Source organism: Eschrichtius robustus, chromosome 8 (assembly GCF_028021215.1).
Source record: "Eschrichtius robustus isolate mEscRob2 chromosome 8, mEscRob2.pri, whole genome shotgun sequence".
In the NCBI taxonomy this organism is placed as follows: domain Eukaryota; kingdom Metazoa; phylum Chordata; class Mammalia; order Artiodactyla; family Eschrichtiidae; genus Eschrichtius; species Eschrichtius robustus.
The window spans coordinates 60,260,507-60,283,497 of NC_090831.1; the positions used below are offsets into that span (position 1 = coordinate 60,260,507).

General features: G+C 40.7%; 1 protein-coding gene across 1 annotated transcript in view; it reads left to right on the forward strand.

The window, feature by feature from the left end:
• The first annotated feature begins 9,483 nt into the window (after window positions 1–9,483).
• The window catches only part of CRPPA (CDP-L-ribitol pyrophosphorylase A), a 319,942-nt gene continuing 306,434 nt past the window's right edge, over window positions 9,484–22,991 (forward strand). Inside the window, exons 1-2 of the mRNA XM_068550567.1 lie at window positions 9,484–10,006; window positions 21,368–21,644. Coding sequence (XP_068406668.1) covers window positions 9,750–10,006; window positions 21,368–21,644 — 534 coding nt within the window. The 5' untranslated portion in view covers window positions 9,484–9,749. The remainder of the gene's footprint in view (window positions 10,007–21,367; window positions 21,645–22,991) is intronic.

The window sequence follows — 22,991 nt, forward strand, 5'->3', positions numbered from 1 at the left end:
ATTGCTTAGACAGACCTGGCATCACAGCCCATCGCTTCCCTTGGCAAGTCACTAATTTCAGGTTCCACATCAGTAAAAAGGGAGCAATGATAACCTTTGTCTCACAAAAGCAGTTGTGAGACCTGAAAGAATTATTGATATATGCATATAATACTGAGCCTGACATGCAGTAGAGTACTGTAATAGAGTAAAAGTGGCCCTACTCCTGGATTCAGTGCTCCAGTCCATCATGCAATAACTCCTCTGTTCACCCTGGTCAATCACAAGTTGTTAAACTAGGCCAGGTTTCCATCTTTGTGTATGATCTAGTCAAGTGAGTAGAAATGTAGGTGCTCATCAGGATAAGCACTTCCAAGGTCTCACCTCAGATTCTGACTCAGCTTTTGCACCTGATGCAATCTGCACCCACAAATGATTTTGATGTGCAGCCTGGCTGAGAACTATTAATTTAGGTTATGTGCTGAGAGGGAGCTGGACCTGCTTTTTAACCTGCCACACCTCCAGTGTATCAGGACAAAGCTGCCTTTGCCTTTATTACTACGTGGGCTCTCTTTGCTTCTACTTGCAGTGGCATCAAGCTGGACTATGCTGGGCAATGGCAAAGGTCAAAGTCCCCCTCCCTTCCCCACTCTGTCTGATTTTCCCCACCTGTGGGTAGTTTTTTTTTTTTTAAAGGTTAGACTTTATTTTATTGCCTAGATTCTATTTTTTTTAAATTAATTAATTTATTATTTATTTATTTTTGGCTGTGTTGGGTCTTCGTTTCTATGCGAGGGCTTTCTCCAGTTGCGGCAAGCGGGGGCCACTCTTCATCGCGGTGCACGGGCCTCTCACTATTGCAGTGTCTCTTGTTGCAGAGCACAGGCTCCAGACGCGCAGGCTCAGTAGTTGTGGCTCACGGGACTAGTTGCTCCGTGGCATGTGGGATCTTCCCAGACCAGGGCTCGAACCCGTGTCCCCTGCATTGGCAGGCAGATTCTCAACCACTGCGCCACCAGGGAAGCCCCTGTGGGTAGTTTAGTCCACTGTTTTCTGGCCTGACGTTTACGTGTGCTCTTCAGGGGATTTGAAAATGGAGAGCAGTTGCCCACAAGACCGGACTCTTAATTCAGTTCCTGTCCCAAGATATGAAGAAGCAATTTATCGCTCAAATGTGGCTCAGATGATTTCAAACGAGAGGCCTAATTCACACCAACGAGGTTGTTGAAGCAGGACCCCACGTCCATATGAACAAAATCCGGCAAAATACAATGTCTCCACTAGTGTTACCACTGGGGGTGTGGTTTGTTTATTAAAAACTGACAGCTAGGTAGTCATTTGGTTGAAACAAGTTTGTGCATCTCTAGTTGATATTGGGCCCTTTGGCTCCATTTCCAAGATAGTGTAGGTTTAATGTTCAGAAATTCCCAGTTGACCAAGTCTATAGTCGTAGGTAGAGGAAAAAGCCCAAATCATTTTGTAGACATGGCTCTTTAATAGAATAAATGGCCATAACAAATATTAATACTTGGAGCTTACAATTTTCAGTATGGGGATAATAGAAGCCACCTTCCAAATTGTTCATAGACTTTCAAAGGAGTTGTGTTGGTCCTCTCCATTATTGCAAATACTGTATTTTCTCATATTTTTAGTTTTACTGAACTTTAAATTAAGACTATCATGTGAAATAGTTTTAACTCTGGTTAAAGTTAAATAAATTTAATGCTTATGATTACAATTTAAAAAGTGAAAGAATATTCAGATAATGAAGAACCCTCATCACCAACATTTTGCTCTCTAATAAAGTGCTAGTCCATACAGTATGATTACAAGTGAGACTAAAAGATTGTCACATTTTGGAAATCAGTTCTTGGCCTATCACTTGGGGTATATATAACAGTAGGGGCTTCAGTAACAGAAATAATTTCTTGGGTATATATTCACTTTGCTAATATTTCAGCCCTAGTTTTGGGTTTTATGATGGCAAAAAAGAGGGTTTGGATAGTTATTGATAACTTCTAGTGAATAACTTATAGAAACAAATGATCTGAAAGAGCAGAGAGGGCTGTATCATGCTGTATTTCTTCAATCATGCTGTATTTCTTCAATCTCTTCCTCTCTTGGCAGGAAAGCAAGGGAATGACCCTTTGAATCCTTTGCCCTGCTCTGGCCAGGAATCTATGAAATCTGTATTGTTTGAGTAGATGTTCTGATCTAAAGACATGCGAATCTCCATAAGTGGGTGACTGGTGGCTGCAGAAGACTGCAAAGATGGGCCATTAATAATTCCTCCATGCCCCATAAGTACACGCCATTTCTTGCATCAAAAGGTGTGGAGTCATTTTCCCTCCTCTTGAGCTGGACTTTGGGCTGGACTTGTGACTTCTTTTGACCAATATAGTGAGACAGAAGTATTGCTGTGCCAATTCTGGGCATAGAACTTAAGAGGCCTGGTAGAATCTACTTTTGCTCTTTTGGAACCCATCCACTATATAAAGAAGGCCAGGCTATCCTGTTGGAGAAAGATCATGTGGAAGTAAACTGAGATACCTCAGCCAATAGCCAAGCACCAAGGCCCTAGATGTATGAATGAGTCCATCTCGGATTCATCTCCAGGTCCAGTTGAACTACCCTGGTCCATCTCAAATGAGAGATGAGTGGTCTTCACTCAGTACTGCCCAAATTCCTGATCTATAGAATTGTGAGCAATAAAATGGTATTATCTTAAGACACTAAATTTTGGAATGGTTTGTTATACACAATAGACAACTCAGAAAAATTGTAAAATGATACAGTTCTTGTTCTCTAGAGCTTATTGTGATTTAGCAATTACATAGCACACTTATCTTGGACCATCCATTCAAAAATAAAGAATAGTAAGTGGATTGTTTTTAAGGTTAGACTCGTGCTGGCCTTGTGTATGGTGACTTCTTGCTATTATCTCTGGCCTTAGGAATTTTTAAGGTTAGAATATCGTGCCTTTAAATCATGATTCTGATATTTACTTAAATGGAAATGTCTGAAACAACCGTTATTAGTTGCTATTTCCCAGGATAAATGAGATAGTTGTATTTTCATCACTTTGAGAGCCAGGTTTAGTAGGGGCAGGAAGGCCTTAGTCATATAACTTGACCAAACCCAGATCTAGCAGGAGCAGCCAGTGGGCATGGGAAGTAATTCAAGGCCAGGTTATAGAACATCCTAGTGAGACCCAGGTATCATAATTCACAGGACTGACATTTAAAACCAGTTAAGTGGTGACATGTTTTTATGTGATTAATCCTTTCAGAGATGTTATCCAGCCAATTCACCAGAGAACAGCCCTCTGGTGATGCAAGCCTAGCCAGTCAAACTGGGATTCTGTTCTACTTTACGCCAAAGAGATGTGGAAGTCCAAGCAGGAGACAATCATAAGACCTGGGTCAATGGGAGTAGAGTTCAGGAGGAAGGTTGCCAGGAGGTGAGTACACCCCATGAATGGTAAAGCAGTTCTTCTAGGCAATGAGACAAATTCAAGGTGTAGCCCTCTCACAGGATGGAGCTACCTGTCCTGGTCAAGGCTGAAAGGGTTAAGCCCATCAGTGAAAGCCACAGATGAACTTCCGGTCAGCAGAGCTGATAGTGAGATGCCCAATTCAGGAGATAGTAGGGAGAAAGGAAAAAGGACCAGAAGGCGAGAGGCCAGGAGAGCCAAAGAGAAACAATGAAATTTGAAATTTTGCCCAGGACCAGTGTTGGTTAATTTTGTGCATATTTTTGTTATCGTACTATAGGAGTTAATGATCAGATTTTTTATGAAGTTAAGAGAAAAAAATAACTACCAAGGAAAGATTTGACAAAAGGGAAAGTGTTTTGTTTTTCTTTTTAATCTTTTGTCAAGGTCTTGAGTTCTTTCAAGGAATAATGATAGGAGAAGAGGAAGAAAGAGGATAGTCTGTGCAACTTTAAATCAAAACAATTTTTTCTTTTGGGAATAGTTTTAAGCATTCTAATTTTTCTGAAGACTAAGTGTAAATTGGTCTTCATGCATTTAGGTTTATATTCATTGGCACATTGAACATTCTTAATTCATTCATTCTTTCACTTATGTCTTATGCCAGTTAGTGGTAGCCACGGTCACAAATGGAAGTAATTAATTTCTATTTAACTTATTTCTATTCACATACAGCATAAACAACACAGTGACCTCATTTCTTCCTCTCTGCAATCTACCACAATTTACTTCTCCATGAAGCGTGGTCTTTCCATCACTACTAAGTGCTTCCTGTCCAAACCAGTTTAGTTTATTGTTCTCCTAACTAGATATTACAGCATCTGCCCAAACTACTCTGTGTTTTCTTCTTCTTCGTTTCTTTTTTTTTGTTTTTTTGGCTATCGAAGTAAGTGTCCCATGCTAAAAAGCAGTGAAGCACTATTTTTTTAAAACAAAAATTAAAAGTTGTTTATATCTTCGTATCCTTTGGATATCACTGAAGAGACTGTATCATCATTGTCTCAGTCTTCTCTCTCTGCCCTCATCCATGTCACTTCTTTGCCTCTCTGTACCATACCCCACCAGAGTCCCTTTTGATCTGCTTAAGATCAAGACTTGGTACCCTCTTAGGTGAGGCATTATAAGGCAATGATGTCCCACATTCAGACTCTATTGCACGGCTCACATCCTATATTTACTCTGTGCTTGGCAGGGAGCAGGGTGGTGGTGGTGGTAATAATGCCACATTCAAATGTCCACATTCTTCTTTTCTTATTCCTTAGTAAACAGATATGACTTTGAATTCTCAGGGAGCATTTTCTTCTTAAAGCCTAGGTTTTTTTTTTTTTTTTTTTTAATCTTGTTTTAGTAATAAGTTGCAGTTAAAATATATAGGAATAACTGCTGCCAAGATTTTTCCTGACAGAAATGGCAAATCTTCCTTTTCTAGCTGTTGGTCTTCATTGATGATTCTGTATGTTCTTCTCTTCCACAGATTATGAAAACTGGCTACCACCAATTCTAGAGTAGTCATTTGTTTCCTAAACAAACCCATCAAAGATATCATCTCTCCCACATTTCTCGTCCATAGAGGGCATTCCCCTCTTTTAGTTTCTGGAGGTATGTGTCATCCCTCAGTTGAATCACACCCTTGAGTTCCACGCTCAGGACAGAATTCCAGGCAACAATTTCAATTCTGCTTAAGCTGTGGTCAAGGACATGGCCTTTGGTGGCTGTCAGAGGTGACGTGTTTTTCAATGACAGGTCTGTAGAAAGATCTTGCGGATAATTCGGTTCTCCAGGTCTCTATCATCTTTTTTAAAAAATTCCTGGCACTTAAACATTTTCCCCTCGTGTTTTCTTCTTTATAAATTAACAAGGAAATAAAACAGACATTTTAATGGATTTCTTATGCAATTTTTATATGGCATCTTTAATATATTACGTGCATTTTGCATTAGGTCTTGAAATTAAATGCACTGGATGTAAAGTGAATTGGGGTGTAATTCTTTTTTAATTCAGTGTTTAAGTCTGGTCCATACTTACATTAGGATCACCTAAGGAAGCCTATTAAAAATGCAGATTTCTGGGCCTACTCCAGATCTACCGAAGCAAACTTTCTGTCAGAAGGTGTTAGGGGACCATTGACTGAAACCATCCACCTTGGCCAGGAACGATGATAACCACCTGCTTGAGTTGTCTCACAACAGGAGGTCCCAATAGGAACATGGTGTGCCGCCGCCGAAAACGGACCAGGAGAATTCGGGAGGGGCCAAAAGAGGGAGGAGATGACCAACCTCCTAGAATTCTTTGCACTGGAATCCACCTTGGCTGAGAGATGCGAGCACCACCAGGAAGGATGCTGAGTCAGACTACGGGCCAAGCAAGATGATTGGCCAGAGACAACCCGGAAACTAACCCCATTACCATAAAATCTGAGACTGAGAGCCACTTGGCAGAGCAGTTCTCTTGGGTTCCCTTACTCTGCTGCTATCCACCCGGCTGCCCCTTCCCAATAAAGTCTTTTGCTTTGGCAGCACCTGTGTCTCCTCGGACAATTCATTTCCAGGTGTTCGACAAAAGCCCACTCTTGGGCCCTGGAAGGGGTCTTCCTTCCTGAAACAAAGGTGCCAATAATATATCTTCTACGATTAATATATAATATGTAAATGATTATATTATATAAACTATATAAGAACTACTATGTATATTAACAATGGTCCCCAGATGATTCTTATGAAAAGTTAAACTCTGGTAGCATTAATGAAGTCAAATTTATCATTCAGTCCTAAGGCTATTCACCACTATTTCCCTTTTTAGCTATACAGGAAAAACAAGGTGGACAGTTGAGACGGTTGATAATTAACTTTATAAGAAATACTGAGAGAACGAAAGATAATATTCTTGTTGCCATGTGGTGTTTAGTTTGAATTATCCACAGAAAGACCTCAATTCGGAGCATTACCTTTCTTATGTATAAAAATGAGTTAAAGGTCAGAGGTTAATAGACTGTCTCATTTACATAAGATACACAATAGCAAAACAGGAATTAGAATTCATAGGCTGACAGAAATGCTGGGGCTGGCCCCTGCTGGAACCATAATTTATTTTGTTTGGCTCTGAATTGAAAAGAGTTAAAGGGTAAACCATTAAGCTGTTCATTAGCATTTGTGAGCAACACCCCAACTAACCTCCAGAAATGCTATTAAAACAGTAAGTATGGTTGGGGAGGAGGAGAGTGATTGACAGTGCTAATTATACTTGAATTAACACTTGAAAAATGAACCCAATTTGATCTAAAATTCTGTAATAATGATGATAATAATAATAATAATAATAAAATCCCCAAGATAAATCTTCCATGGTACACTGACATGTAGAAACAAACCAAAAACAGGAATTTTAGGCCTTTCAGATACAAAGACAAGAGCCACTTCCATTTAATGGGTATTTCTATATGCATTAAAAAGTAAAGACAGGGACTTCCCTGGTGGCGCAGTGGTTAAGAATCCGCCTGCCAATGCAGGGGACAAGGGTTCGAGCCCTCGAAGATCCCACATGCCGCTGAGCAACTAAGCCTGTGCGCCACAACTACTGAGCCTGCACTCTAGAGCCTTCGACCCACAACTACTGAAGTCTGCGCACCTAGAGCCCGTGCTCCACAACAAGAGAAGCCACCTTAATGAGAGGCTTGCACACCGCATTGAATAGTAGCCGCCGCTTGCTGCAAATAAAAAGAAAGCCCGCACACAGCAACTGAAGACCCAACGCAGCCATAAATTAAAAAAAAAAAAAAAAAAGTAACCCGGAAACTACATCCTTTACCCAAAGTATGCATAATAAGGAATTATTTATAGCCATATAAAAAGGCACAGAAGGGGTTTCCCTGGTGGCGCAGTGGTTAAGAATCCACCTGCTAATGCAGGGGACATGGGTTCGAGCCCTGGTCCGGGAAGATCCCACATAAAAAAAAAAAAAAAAAAAAAAAAAAAAGGCACAGAAAAAAACTTTGCTTCTCATATTATGATATCCAAATAAAGTCTGTCCTTTTTTTCAATAAAAGTCTATCTATTAAACATTGTTAACATACGCTATGTAAGATCTACGGGTTCATAGTGAACAGAGCAAAGTTAATATATTTGTTCTAAGAACAGAACTAAATCAATATAATAAGATTCTGGCTAAATTTTCAAAGTTTAATTATATTAACGATTATACAGAAATTAATATAACAAGACCTTTATTACTATGCTATTTTTGCTCAAGAATAAGAAAATGAAGAATAGCTTTAGCTCCACCATTAGATTAAAAAGCAAGGTTTTGGGGCTTCCCTGGTGGCGCAGTGGTTGAGAGTGTGCCTGCCGATACAGGGGACACGGGTTCGAGCCCTGGTCTGGGAAGATCCCACATGCCGCGGAGCAACTAGGCCTGTGAGCCACAGCTACTGAGCCTGCGCGTCTGCAGCCTGTGCTCCGCAACAAGAGAGGCCGCGATAGTGAGAGGCCCGCACACTGTGATGAGGAGTGGCTCCCGCTCGCCGCAACTAGAGAAAGCCCTCGCACAGAAACGAAGACCAAACACAGCCAAAAATAAATAAGTAAATAAAGGAGTTCCTTTAAAAAAAAAAAAAAGACTTTATTTAAAAAAAAAAAGCGAGGTTTAAAGATCAATATTAATAGAAACAATTATTTGATTGCTTTTCTGCGTCTGTAGGTAGACTCATTTATTAATTTATCCATCAATTAGTCAACATGTATTAATTGAATGCATACTATAGGTTAGATACGCGTGGTGGTGCTACAAAGTGAAATGTATTATGATGCCTACTTTTCGACTGAGTCAGTGATCTGACAAATTTCAAGTAGAATGGAGCTAAACGTTGCTTATAATATAAAAGGAACAAAAATTAAACTGATAGTGATTTTAATAATAAGATCAAATCAAAAGACAATAAAAGTTGAAAATTTAAATCTTAATTTTGTATGCTTCATTCTAAACTGGGAAAATGGCTAAAAATACTAAATTGGAAAATTATAATCTGATAATATTTTCAGTGCTTAAAAGACTCCTATTTTATGAATGTTATATTTACTACTGATGGGTGAAGATTGATAAATTAGCAAATATTTAATTATATATACTTCGATTGTCATTCATTCATTCAATCAGTAGCTTATTCAATGAATATTTATTAAACTTCCTTTATATTCCAGGACCTGGGGACACAACCCAAACCACAAAAGTAAGGACCCTGCTCTCAAGGAGTTTACATTCCAGGGGCCTAATACAATCTGCTCTGACACTCCAAATACTTTAGTACACTTTCATGGTAAGCATTGCCAGCGAAGACAGTACTAAATAAGGGCATGATACGCTTCAGGCCTGGAATTTTTCAACTCTGGCTGTACTTCTGTGCAAAGGCGATTAGGTGTGCAATCTTACACAAGTTACTTAAACATTTTAACCTTATTTCCGCCTCTGTAAAAGGGGAACAGTAATAGCTGGGTTCTCCTGGAGATTAAATGAGATAATGTGTGCCGACTATTCAGCAATTATTAGTATTATCGCTTTGGCTCCATGGTTCCAAAAAAACGTGCCTGCTCATTAGAATCACCTGGGGATATCTTTAAACTCTCAGGCCACACACCAGGCCAATTAAACCCAATCTGTGAGGGTGGGACATAGGCGTCAGCATTTTCTGAGCTCTCCAGGTGTTTCCAATTTGCAGGCAAATTTGGGAACGGCTGCAGTTTGGCTTACTGATATTTCATAATAACATTTGCCCATCCACCTGTCTTTACCCGAGATGGAACCAGGATGCCTCATGAGCGAATGAAAGCCAGATAGCTAAGGTGCACATTTCTCTGTCCCATCTCGTGGCTCGCATCCAAATCTCTTCAAATCTCTTCAAGGGGAGAGGGATGGGAGGGAGTCCTGACCGCTACTGCCTGCGCACAGCTGTTAAGGTTTAAGGAGACCCTTAGGCATATAGGGAGGGCTGACACTTCCACCTGCGGCGATTGCTGGGCCTGCCAGAGAAGCCGAGAGCCGGGAAATCCAGCCCTTCCGGGGCGCTGGGCTCGGGACAGAGGCCGAAGACGCTCCCGGAGGGAAGACCGGCAGCTGGATCGTCCCCTGGGGCCGTACAACGGCCTGGCCCGCGCGGCTCCGGTGGACGCTGTCTGTGTGCGCGCTTTGCCCTCGCCCGCCCTCCCCGCTGCGACCCCAGCCTAGGGCCGGAGCAGAGCCCAGGCGCAGTGGCCCGGGGCGAGCAGGGCCCGCCCCGCCGCCCGCCGCCATGGAGTCATGGCTGCCTGGCAGCTCTGGGCCCGCGGACGCCGGGCCTCGCCTGCGCGGCTTGCGCGGCGCCGACCTGGCGGCCTCGGCCTGCTTGCTGAGCGGGGCCGGGGCCGAAGCCGGGTGCAGCGCGCCGGCCGTGGCGGCCGTTTTGCCGGCGGGGGGGAGCGGGGAGAGGATGGGCGTCCCCACCCCGAAGCAGTTCTGCCCCATCCTGGAGAGGCCGCTCATCAGCTACACCCTGCAGGCCCTGGAGAGGTAATGCGGCGCCAAGCGCGCCTTGCGGTCCCCGGCCCCCTGCTCCCCGCCCTCACGCCCAGGGCAGCCCGCGCGCGGCACCTGCTCCAGTAGCTGTGCTCGCTCTGGCACCCGCTCTCGGCGGACCGCGGGGCCGGACTCCACCCGCTCGGTCATTCCAGTTCGGGCTCCATTCCCGCTAGCCCTTCACGGAAGGGGAGCTCTGGCCCTTTAACAGACGGGCGCGGAGCCCGCGGCTGCCCCGCGGAGCCCTATACTGCTCCAGCCGCCGGCCTGTGGAGCTGCCCTCAAGACTGACTGGGTTAGCGCGGGGGACGTTTAGTTCTAACCCCGGGGCCTGTGGGGACTAATGGGAAGCTGGGTTAGGAGTCTCCCTGTCCCTGTCTCATATTCTCTCTCACGCTCACTCTTCACTCTCAGCGGCTGTCTCCGCGCATGCGTGGGTGATGAGTTGCAAATTAGGTTAAAATCTAGTTGCAAACTAGATTTTACTTGCAAATATAGTTTTATGGGCCTTTGGTCATTCTTTTTATCAACTAGTAACAAATATTAACTGAGTATGTGATATGAGACATACTGTGCTAAATACTAGGTACTGAAGGTGGACCGAGAAGCAGGATTTAATCCAAACCTTTAGATGGTGGAAACGGATTTAAGGGCGCTAACTACATGCTGTATCTTCGAAAACGGACTAGCTGGGGAAATGGAGGGAAAAGGAGTGGGATAAGGAAGACCAGGGGAGTAGTAGTGAGGATCGAAGGAGGTGAAAAGGAGGGGTATGTTATTTTAGCTCGTTTTTAGCCGTGTGTAATGTGGAGCATGGGGTGAGGCTGGAGGGATGGGAAGCGGGGCGGGGGGGCGAGTACAAAGGTCCACATAGGTGTTGCTATGGTGTTTAAACTTATAGAAGCCAGTGTGGAGCTGTGGGAATATGTTTTCACGTGGATTGACATGAACCGTTTGCTTTAGGAGGCTTTAATGAAGACGAAGCTAATGAGGTTCTAGTCAAAGGACAGTAGCATGTTATCCAGAAAACAGACCCCTACTTCCCACGCTTTCACACACCCCAGAAGCCAAAGGCCCCAGTTGCTTTGCATATGGTAATTTTTCCAAATGACACTATTCAGAAAGTAAGTGGAAGTGTAGAGACCCATACTCGCCTTTGATTCGTGGCTGGTGGTTACATGTGAAACTCATACAAACATTGAAAGAGTTCCAGGTGCTTCTTTCGCTTCTGTAGTTTTCCATTTCTCTGAGTAGTTGATTCATGCTCCTCCAATATTCCAGTGTCATAGATATTGTGACAACGTAGCTCATTTATGCAGGTAATATTAGGGGACACAATCCTCGGCCAGCAGGATCTTTATCTATTAAGCATTTAGATGTAAGGGAGTGCAGACGTTTCTACGTTGAGTTTTCCTTCGTATGGAAAAAACCCCCACAAAACTTCTGTATTTGCCGTTTTGCCTCTTCTGAGGCAGCAGGAGATAGGTGGATATTAAAAAATATCGATTTTAAAGTACAAGAATGTTCTGGAAAGGCCTTGTTGATGTAAAATAAGATGGAACACATATTTTTACTTAATTTGATCACAGCAGTAATAAAATCCTAATAGCAATAGTAACTAATCAAAACCTCCATTTTGAAATACTTCCGGGATCATTCTTTGTAAACTATTACAATGCCTGAAGAATTTATGGAATATGGTTATTTTGGAGTATGTCTGAGGAAATCCTTGGAAACCTTGCATCACAGGGGTGTATCTATGGGTGCTTCTTAGCCATTTGCCACATGAAAGCCCTTCTATTGGTAAAAGATGAGCTCCGTAGACTGCTGATAGTTTTCCTAGAGTGTGGTGCTAAAAGGCCTAGGTCATTTCATCCCGAAAGATAAATTATGGAAGTTCCTGGCTTTTGGAACTGAGAGTCAATGTAAAGAACTAATGAGGATTCAGAAGGAGGTTACCCCGGAAGTTTGGCCCCAAAATGGGATAGGGAAATGCAAAAAAAATGACTAGTTTGGTTTTCAGTTAATGCCATGTAAACATTTATTTCTCCTCATTGACTTACCTATCCAAAGCAAGTAAAAATGTATAGCCATACAGTCTGTTTTAACAGGCTCAAGGAAGCAGAAACGGAAGCCTTTAGGTAGAAGAGCTGTGAAGGAAGCAAGTTGATTGAAGTCATAGAACCTTGGAAAGACTCAGCAGTTAAAAGTACTAATTAAGGTAGGGTAGACAGAGAACAATTGTCTACAGCTGTAAAGGCAACTGGTTGAAACCTTCAAAAAAAACAGACTCCCAGAACCCTGTCAGAACACTGGAGGCTTAGCCTCAGGCTCAGAACCAGCACAGCCAATGGCAGAGTGAAGAGCTCTTGGCCATAGAGAAATTAAGAGCCAGATTCTCATTTTCCAATGAGATCCTTAGCACTTAAGGTAGACTCAAGGAAGTACTTTATTTTTCAAACATGCTACACATTAAAGCACCTGTCTTTGCATAACTGAGAAGTTGGAGGAGACATTGAGAGGTTTGTCTTGTGAGTTGTCTGGGACTTCATATTGTTTTTCTGCTTCAGTTGAAATTGGAAAAATACGCATTTTTCTAGTTTAGCCACGTTTTACTTGTGTGCCATTGAAATTTCTTAAACTAATTATCAGATGAAATGAGATTTAAAAGAATCTCTGAACCCTCAAATCTTAAACATGTTGGCTAAAGGCTTTCATTGGACCAATGGAGGCTCAAAGTCCATCTGAACTAGTTGTGTGTGTGTATATGTTACAATTAGCTTTTATATGTGTAGAAGAATATATATGTTTATATGTTCACAAAGTATATTGAGATTATGCAACTTGTTCAGATCTGTGCATTACAGGCATTATACTAAAAGGATCAAGTGTAACTAATTTGTAGGTTGTAGTAAGAACAAAGGTCTTCAGAAGTTGACTAAAAACATTTCTAGGAGTTTTAAAGTTTCATTTTGGCCTTTTAGGGGGAATTAAAATATAAATTGAACCACAGATTGTAACTTGAAGAGAACTTTGATTTTTCTTATTTTGTTAACAAGGAACTGAGGTCAAGGGTATTAATCCTATTCATAACGATTTATGACCTGAGTTTGCAAAAGGAAAAGTTGCTTTAAGAAATCATGTGGCAGTGGTATTATTGGCAGGGGCCTAAAGCTCTGCCAGTTCGGTTGTAAAATCTACTCACAGTCGATCAACTGATATCTAAATTTTACTGGTTAAAAAAAAAATGTATTCCCAGGTCTGAAATAGGAAGTAAAAATTCCTGCTGGCAGTCTAATTTCTGGCTTCAAATATCTAGGGAAAGACAGTGTTATTAAGGAGAGCTAGTTAACCTGGAATAGCTAAATAGACTCAAATGACAACTACAATGAAAGCAAGTCAGGGAGGCAAACTTTGGCCATGCTTATTCAGACTCCTGGTGGCTGTGGACTAGGTGGGAATTTCTCTGACAATAGATTTGCACGAAGTCAGGCACAGCCCTCTCCATAGCTCATGAGGCTTCTTGAGTTCTCGAGGACACTGCTTAAGATGTTTCTTGATAAGGTTTCATGCTCATCAAAACCTGTTATTATAAATTGGCTTCCCATAGAAATCTTTTATAGGAAGAAAATACGCTGTTGCGTTGATAAAGAACTTTGCGGACGTTGTGATAGTAATGTGTATCGTTGTATATTAATACGTTGGCATTCAAATTCATGTTTCAGAGCCTTTTTAGTTTGGTTAATGTGAGTTAATCTCCTCGAGTCTGATAAATTCAGATGAAAAATTCATTTTGTCAATTTGTATGTTCTGGAAACCATGGATTTTGTGATTGAGACTGGGTGGCTTTCTTATTACTTGGAAAATCGATGAAAGTCCATTTTTAGTAACTGTTAAAGACTCCATGGTGTTTTTCAGTGGATTAACTTCTGGTTTATTTGATCTTCTGAAAGTTTTCTTTTAATATTTTTGGTGTACTTAAAAAAAATTGTTCTGTCCTACTGTGTTTCTGAAAACCACTGCAAATTCTGTTAGAACAAGAGAATAGAAAGCATAAATGTTAATCCAAATGAGCAATATTAATTGCTTGAATTAAGCTGAAAGTAGGAATAGAGTAGGGAAGACAGGAGAAATATTTAGAAGATAGGAATTGGCAATTTTTAGTGATTAATTGTACTAAGGATTCAGAAAGATGAATTTAGGATGCTTTTGAGTGATTGCTCAGATATATGAATTTGACTTAAACATTTTGTCTGGATGCTTCATTAATAAAAGGATTAAGTCTGAGTCAAGGGAAGGAAGAGGCCTGTATTGTAGAAGAAATAGAGTGGGACTGTGTTTTGCACAGGTCAGATGATTGGAGATTTCAGTTCCCATTGCCCCCCCTGTGGCTACTGTGAGACAAGAGAGAAGACCAGGACGGGTAGTCTGGGCTTGACCAGTGGAAGCCTTCATGGGCCATATTAAAGAGGCTTGACATTGTCAAGGCAGTCAGGAGCCAGCCCCTTCACACCAATTCGGTATTTTCCTTCTAAAATATCAGGGTGTTTATGGAGAAGGAGGAATCTATAAATTATGGCCACAGTACAATCCCGAGGCCTAATTTCCATGACAACTGTCATGTCAGTGAGCCACAGCTGTCACTGTCCCTTGGGGCCAAACTTCTGCAGCCTGGGTGAGAGCACTTAAGGACTGTTAGCAGGGCCTGATTTTCCCATCTGTTTTTATTTATTTATTTTAAATATTTATTTATTTGGCTGCGCTGGATCTGTAGTTGCGGCGTGCGGGATCTAGTTCCCTGACCAGGGATCGAACCCGGGCCCCCTGCATTGGGAGTGTGGAGTCTTAACCGCTGGACCACCAGGGAAGTCCCTCCATCTGTTTTTTAAAAGCATTTGTTTAAATCTACTTTCAACTGATCTTGTTGAACTGTCTGAGCACAATATACCTGTAAGTAATATTTATTTTTAAAATATAATACACATATTAATAGAAATATATTATATTTAAATATAATAAATCTTAAAATATTCTGGGAGAAGATTACATCTGAGATACTGTATTTTTTCCTCAAAATGTCGGTAGGTGTAATGGAGCTTGAGGTTAGGTTTGTATTTGCCTATGGAATGTGCTAGGGAGGAAATACTCAGAACTTGATAAAATCCAGCTACAGGGGGTTCAGTGTGGACTTGCCTTCAGCTAAGGAGGTCGACCAAATTCATTTATTCAGCAAATATTTGTTCACTAGGCACTGTGTGAGGTACTTAAGGCCTTTCTTAGTGCCATGATTCTACATATTAAATTTTAATACTGTAAAAGGCTTTTAATTCTATAACTAGAAAAGTATGTGAATAAATCCTTCAAAACACAAACAGTACTTATAAAGGCTTGCAAGTGCTGGATGTATGCTTGGTTGCTGAACAAAATAGCATAACAAGCCCATTATCTCTTAAGAGTTGTGTAAAACAGCTTTCCGAACTTTTTTATTGTGACCTGTTATAAGAATTAGATTTTGCTCTTGACTCAGTGACACATACTTAACTACATCCAACATATTTGAAAGAGAATTTCATGAAAACAATCTGTCCTTACTACTTGCTATGCATTCGAATTTTACTGTTGTATTAATTTCTATTGACTCAAAACTGTTAGTCTTAACTTACAAAATTGATTTGATGATACTCTAATGGGTCCTGAAATCTGCAGTTTGAGAAACACTTGTTTAAAACATTTTTCTATTTAGAGCCTCATAAAATTGTTTCAGATAGTCTTAGGCCGCGAGTATATCTGTCTAATCTATATCTACTTTTTTGGACTGCTTTCTGTTTGATGGAACATAGGTAATCATTTTATAGATATTTTAAGGCATTCCAGTAAAATTGGGATTGACCTTTGGAAGTTCATTAACTCAGATGTTTGAATGAATACTGTCAAGCAATGTCCGATCTTTCTCCCTCTTCATTATTCTATATTTTAACATTTAATTTCATGTAATTTTTGGTCAAAAAAGCAACATGTCTTTAAAAGTTGCTTTTAGCTTATTTTTCTGATAGAATAGACTATGGAAAGTAAAAGGTGATAGGTTAGGGCACAGGTTAAGCTCTTGCCTTAGAAAAAAGTCCTGTCCACTGATATAGTTGAACATGTACTTAAAACTTCTCTATTTAAAAAAAAGCAAACAGTGTGATGTCCTATTAATAAACTAAATAGATTTGATTACTTTTAAACTTTTCTATAAACTCAAGAGCACGTTTTATTCCTAATTGCTTAAGCTTCCTCTTACCTATTCATTGATTCATTTAACAGATACTTCTTTTATTTATTTATTTATGGCTGTGTTGGGTCTTCGTTTCTGTGCGAGGGCTTTCTCTAGTTGCGGCAAGTGGGGACCACTCTTCATCGCGGTGCGCGGGTCTCTCATTATCGCGGCCTCTCTTGTTGCGGAGCACAGGCTCCAGACGCGCAGGCTCAGTAATTGTGGCTCACGGGCCTGTTTGCTCCGCGGCATGTGGGATCTTCCCAGACCGGGGCTCGAACCCGCGTGCCCTGCCTTGGCAGGCGGATTCTCAACCACTGCGCCACCAGGGAAGCCCTAACAGATACTTCTTGATACATAGTCTGTGAGGTCAAGAATTCTGCCGGTCTTTGTTATTGGATTACCAGTGACTAGTATAATGTCTGGCAAATGACAGATGCTTACTGGATGTTTTCTGAATGACTAAATGAACACATGAATGAAGTAATACTTACTTATGCTTAAACTGTAAGAAATAAACTTGACCATTTTTTGACCACAAATGCAGCAGCATTGTTCAAAATAAATGAATTGCTGGGGACAAGACGATCCAGATGTGATTTTTTTTTTTCTCTCATGGATTTTATGACCTCTCAGTGTTAGTGCTTCTACAGAGGTTTATAGTGTGAGCTCCAAAGTCAGACTGGAGTATACCCAGGTCCCTTCATTTCCTAGCTGTATAATCATGGGCAGGTCACTGCCTCTGTGCCATCTGTGAAATGGAGATAATGATTTCTTTCGGAGCCGATGTGACTATTAAGTGAAATATTACAGACACATGCTCCAAACAGTACATGGCACTTAGCCAACAATTAATACATCTTAGTTGCTATTGCTGCTATTAATATTACTGAAAGCTTGGTATGTGCCAAGCTCTGGGATATAGTCTTTGCTTCCTGTGAGTTGGCAGCCTAGTGAGGGAGGTAAAAATGAAACAGTATGATGCTTGATAAGACTCCCTAGCGATAAGAGTACTCTGGGAGCCGAGAGCAGAGATGCCGCACTCAGAATGTCAAGGAAAGCTTGCTGGAGGAGGCCACATCTGAACTGACAGCTGAAGAACAGTAGGACTCAGCCAGCAGTGGGTGGGGGTGGAGGAACGATGAGGATGGGGGATAATGTTGAGAGGCAGAGGAAGCAGCATAAGCGGAGACCTGGATGTGAGACAATGTGGCGGTCAGAGAAAGAGGGGCGTGGCAGAGACCAAGTGGTGCAGGGAGAAGGCTGAGATCAGGTCTTGAAGTGTCCTGCTCAAGAGCAAGCAGGGGATGGCCTAAGGTTTACACTTGAGAGAAGTCATCTCGAAGTGGTAAGAGTGGATTGTGCTGATTAAGTGAGAAGGAGGAGACGAGCTAAGAGGCTATTGCAGAAATAATGAGAGAGATGGCTGCCTGGGTCACAGCTGTGCCATTGGAGACAGAACCTTGGGAAACCTTACATCTAGAGGGCACTGAGGAACTGTCACTTGCTAAGGACTTGGTTAAGCACAGTATAAGTTGTAAACCATGTAAATAGAGTAAGCTCTAGCAGTGCTAAATTTGCAATGATAGAAGTGGGGGATGGATGGATTACAAAGCAAAAAGCAACCTACACTTAGTCATATTCCAGAATCCTCCTTATTGCCTGTTCACATAACTACATATTTTCTGGTCTGGTATTCTGTGAGTGGTGTTGCTTTGCTTTACTTGCGATTAACATTCCCCCAAGGTGTCTGACAAAACATAAGTAATTCCAGTCATCCTTGGAGCCTTAGAATCTAGAAATCAGAGTAAAGAGTCAAACTCATCGAAATAAAACAATCAACAAACAATATTGCATAGGGACGGCATTTTCATTGATTTTCATTCTCTCTTCAGGTTGATGAGGAGAGCTTTCTGTTTTCATAATCCTTGAAACTATGCTATGTTGTAAGATCCTGGTAGATGAGACAGACCAAAATCATTTATTGATAAAACAAATAATTGTCGAGTACCTACTAGGCGTAAAGCAATGGGCAAAACTGATATTGTCCTTGCTATCATGGAGCCTACCTTCTAGAAGATGGAATGTTGTATTTTGATGAAAAATGGTCAAAATATTTTTTTCAAGTATTTTTTGGCATCAGATGGCAGTATAGGAAGATAAAGTACGATGTATTTGTGTATCAGGTCCTTCTGATGTTTCCCATATGAGACAGTATAGAGTGTGAGGACTGCATGAGTTAAAACATGACTAATGCTGAAGACTTAGCTAACATCGATTAACTTACTATTTCATATTAATTGATAAATTATTTATTTTGCCAGTTTTTCTTACTGACTCAGGAGGATTATTACCTCTAACTCAGGAAGGTTACCATCTCTTAAATCTCATCCACAAGCACCATCTGATAGACAGGCTGCCATCATTGTCTTGCTTGGACTTCAGCAGCAGCTTCCTACCTGGTCTGTCTGCATGCTTTCTCTTCCCAATCTATTCTCCATCTTGCACCAGAGTAAAGTTTATGCTCTTAAATTAGAAGTTGCAGTCACTCCTGTGAACATTTGCATGGAACTAAGTGGCTTAAAGCAACATGAATACATTCTTAAACTTTTCGATGTCAGAAGTCAAAAAATCAGTTTCACTAGGCTAAAATAAAGGTGTTAGCAGTGCTGTGTTCCTTTTGGAGGCTCTTGGGACAATCCATTTACTTGCCAGATGGCAATCCATTTACTCTCTCAGGTTCTGGAGGTCACCTGCATTCTGGGACTTATGGTCCTGTGTCATAATGAGTGCTGCATTTGTTACCACATCTTCTCCCTCGACCCACTTGCTTTTCTTTCACTGTTAAGGACTCTTGTGATTATATTGGACCCACCCAGATAGCCCAGGATGATCTCCAGCTCAAGATCCTTAACTTAATTACATATAGAAAATTCTTTTGATAGGTAAGGTTACATATTCACAGGTTTTGGGAATTAGGTGATGGACATCATTTGGGGGTTACTATTCTGCCTACCACAGTTCCCATTATGTCATTGAACAGCATAGAATACTGGGGGAGGTGAGTATTAATTTGAGTGTAAATGTCCTGCATAAAGCTTTTCTCTGGATTCCTATTTTTTAAGATTAAATACTAGAACCCCTAATAAGGCCTTGGAGGTCTCCATGGCCTAGCCCAGCCCATCTCTTGTCTGGTTCTCCAGCCTCTTCATGGGCTCTTCTCCGTGCTTAAAGAACTCCCCTCCATTTCTTCCTAGTTTCTCAGAACCTTGCTACGGCCTCTGCTTAAACCATCCCTCTCTCTCCCCCTCCAAATCCTTTTGCCTATTTTCCTGCCTCTTGCCACTTGAAGAGAAAACTCTGCTTCCTTAGGGAGCATTATCTTGGCCTTCTCTGTGCTGGTCAAATATTGTGCTGCATGCAATCCTGGAGCCTGGACCTCTCCTTCACAGCACTTTATTGCAGCTTGCAATTGTTGGTGTTCTTTGTTTTATCTGTAAGCTATGTGAAAGCAGTAACTATTTCCATTGTATACTCAATTCTGATCATTTATTCAGTGCTCAATAAATATTTGTTAGAAGAATGGACTTAAAATGAAAGGATAGTGTGCCCTGAAGTTTTGGTTGTGTGCATCAGTGTAGTGCTGTCGTAGCCACAGGCAGAATGGGGTTTTGGCTTATAGGAAGGGTTTGTTCAATAGCAGAAGGTAGGAGATGGTTAATCATTGAGTGAAGCAACCCAGTGTTGTTCATTTATCGATAGTTAATTTCATTATTCGGTAATTTTCAGACCCTTCTTTCATCTCTTTAAAAGTGAGTACAAGACTTAACTGTCTAGCATGAACATGTAGGATCTCAGAGGCTAAGAATGCCATTAAATTTTAAAGTGGCCTTTAATCAGAGTTGATATCATGGGCCAGAGGTAGTTTTCCTGGCTTGGGCCCGTCAGCTGTGGAACTTTGAGTGTATAATCACGTTAGCCTCTGTTAACACTGGTCTTCAAGAGAATTCTGCCCAACTTTACTGCAGCCCCTGCCACTCAGCGCTGTGGACTGTTAGTATTTGTATGTCAGTAGGCCTTTAAGAAAGTGTTTCAGAACAGAGAAGAATTGCTTTGCCTTGTATCTGACTCAGCAGATGAATTCCTTTAATTTTATATTTCATTAAAATATGAGTTTTCTCTTTTATTTGAGCCTGATTTATACTTATACAAACTTAATTAGCATAGTTTCCCTATTTAAGCTAAAACATTTCACCTCGATGTAGGCAAAGTTTAGTTCAGCTATCCAGCTTTGTTGCCAAATCAATGGACTTCTTGAAAGAGACACAACTTGTGGAATTCAAAAGTGCTTTGAGTTGTTCCTATTTAATGGAGAGAATTATTGGGGGAAAAAAAGCAATTTAAAAGCATAATCTTAAATTTTTTCTCTCAGTCTACTGATGAATATGCTAATTATATAAATTTAACTTAAGAAATCTGTGATACGTATCTATACCTAATCTATGTTTTGCAGTATGGGTACTTTCACACTATGTATTGAAAAATACTACTTATATTTATATTCATGTTTCTATAGTATGAAAAATTCAAATTCTTAATCAACCCCTTTACTAGACCTGATTAAAAATGCATAACATTGACTTAGTTAATAGCTTTCCGTTTTGTTTTTTTTTTTGTTCCTGCCTTTTTTAAAAAAAATTAATTAATTTATGGCTGTGTTGGGTCGTTTCTGTGCGAGGGCTTTCTCCAGTTGTGGCAAGCGGGGGCCACTCTTCATCGCGGTGCGCAGGCCTTTCACTGTCGCGGCCTCTCTTGTTGCGGAGCACAAGCTCCAGACGCGCAGGCTCAGCAGTTGTGGCACACGGGCCCAGCTGCTCCGCGGCATGTGGGATCCTCCCAAACCAGGGCTCGAACCCGTGTCCCCTGCATTGGCAGGCGGATTCTCAACCACTGCGCCACCAGGGAAGCCCCCACTTTCCGTTTTTAATGTCCCTATGAAGATGTATTAGTAGTAATTAGTAACTCAGTTTTGTTACTAGCTTAACTTGAGTTGTTTAAGAATCAGTTGATAACGAAATGTGTGCATACTTTCCTTATAGAGTATCTTGGATAAAGGACATTGTTGTGGCAGTCACTGGAGAGAACATGGAAGCAATGAAGTGTATTATTCAGAGGTACCAGCATAAAGGCATCTCTCTGGTTGAATCCGGAGTGACCCGCCACAGGTCAATTTTCAATGGATTAAAAGCACTGGCGGAGGATCAGCCCAACCGTAGACTCTCAAAGCCGGAAGTAGTGATTATCCATGATGCTGTGAGACCATTTGTTGAGGAAGATGTCCTCCTTAAAGTTGTCACAGCTGCTAAGGAACATGGGGTAAGTATTGAAATACTTCTGAGAACGGATAAAAGGGGCAAACGCTATAGCACATATTCATTTGCTGGATTTTGATGGAATTATATTCAATATTTAAATGTCAAGTTAATTAAAATGGGCAAGATGACATAAGACGTTATGCTAATTTGTTTTAGGAAGTTTATATTATTATAGATCGTGAGACTGTTCTGGAATTTCTTTTGCTAGGTAGTCATTTATCATAATGTAATATGAGCTATTTGGAGAAGAATGCAATAATGTCATTAGAGTATGGATATGAATGGATGGACCTTAGCTGCATATTTAATTTCATTCCTTTACCTAAAAATGCCTAAGAGGGACTTCCCTGACATTCCAGTGGTTGGGACTCCACGCTTCCACTGCAGGGGGTGCAGGTTCGATCCCTGGTCGGGGAACTAGGATCCCACATGCCGCGGCATGACAAAAAAGGAAATGAAAGCCTAAGAATCTTGTAAGAGTCTAGGAGCTATGTGATTTAAAGCAAAAAAAAAAAAACAAACCAAACAAACCTGGCTCATTTCACCCAATTTTTGTTTTAATTTTTTAGAAGTGGTTTATTTTTTAGCACAAACAGCCAGGCAAGAATTTCACACCCTTTAAAGTGAATAATCTTAGGATGACAGAATTCTGTGTTCACTTCTATTTCACCAAAATAAACACAGGATAGCAAAAGATCTATTGTAATCTTTGGAACATATTTGCTTTTTAAAATTACTGAGTAAAATCCTGTAAATGACATAATAGATACTAAACTTAAGTTTGCAGTCTAAATTTGAGACTTAGTGAAAATTCATGGCCCAGACTTAGTATAGTATAATAGAAATAGGCTGTGGAATTGGACAGACTGAGGCCCAATTCTGTTTTTCTAATTATTAGTAGTATAATATGTTCAACTTTCTCAACTTCTTTGAGGTTATTTTCCTCTTAAAAATATAGATGCTAACTTGTAAGGCTGCTTTTAGGATTGGAAATTGTATATATGTTAACTACATAGTAAAGTGCTAAGTATTTAAAGTGGTATTACTGTAAGAATAATTATAATATCTCAGATAATATGTTCCTTCAAAGATTGTAGACCAATGGAAGGAGTCATCTAAGCCTTCCTAGCCATCTGGGTGGTCAGGAAGTTATAAAATACTCAACTGGGAAAGATAGTCTGATTTCTCTTTAGTTATCTATATGTATTTGGATTTTCATTTTCAGGAAATTGCTCCTAATTCCATCTCTCTACAACATGAATTTCTTTTACATTTAGACCTATGTAAGAATTCCACAGGTAAAATGAAACATTTTTCTTATCTTTAATATAACTTCTAAGTGGTATTT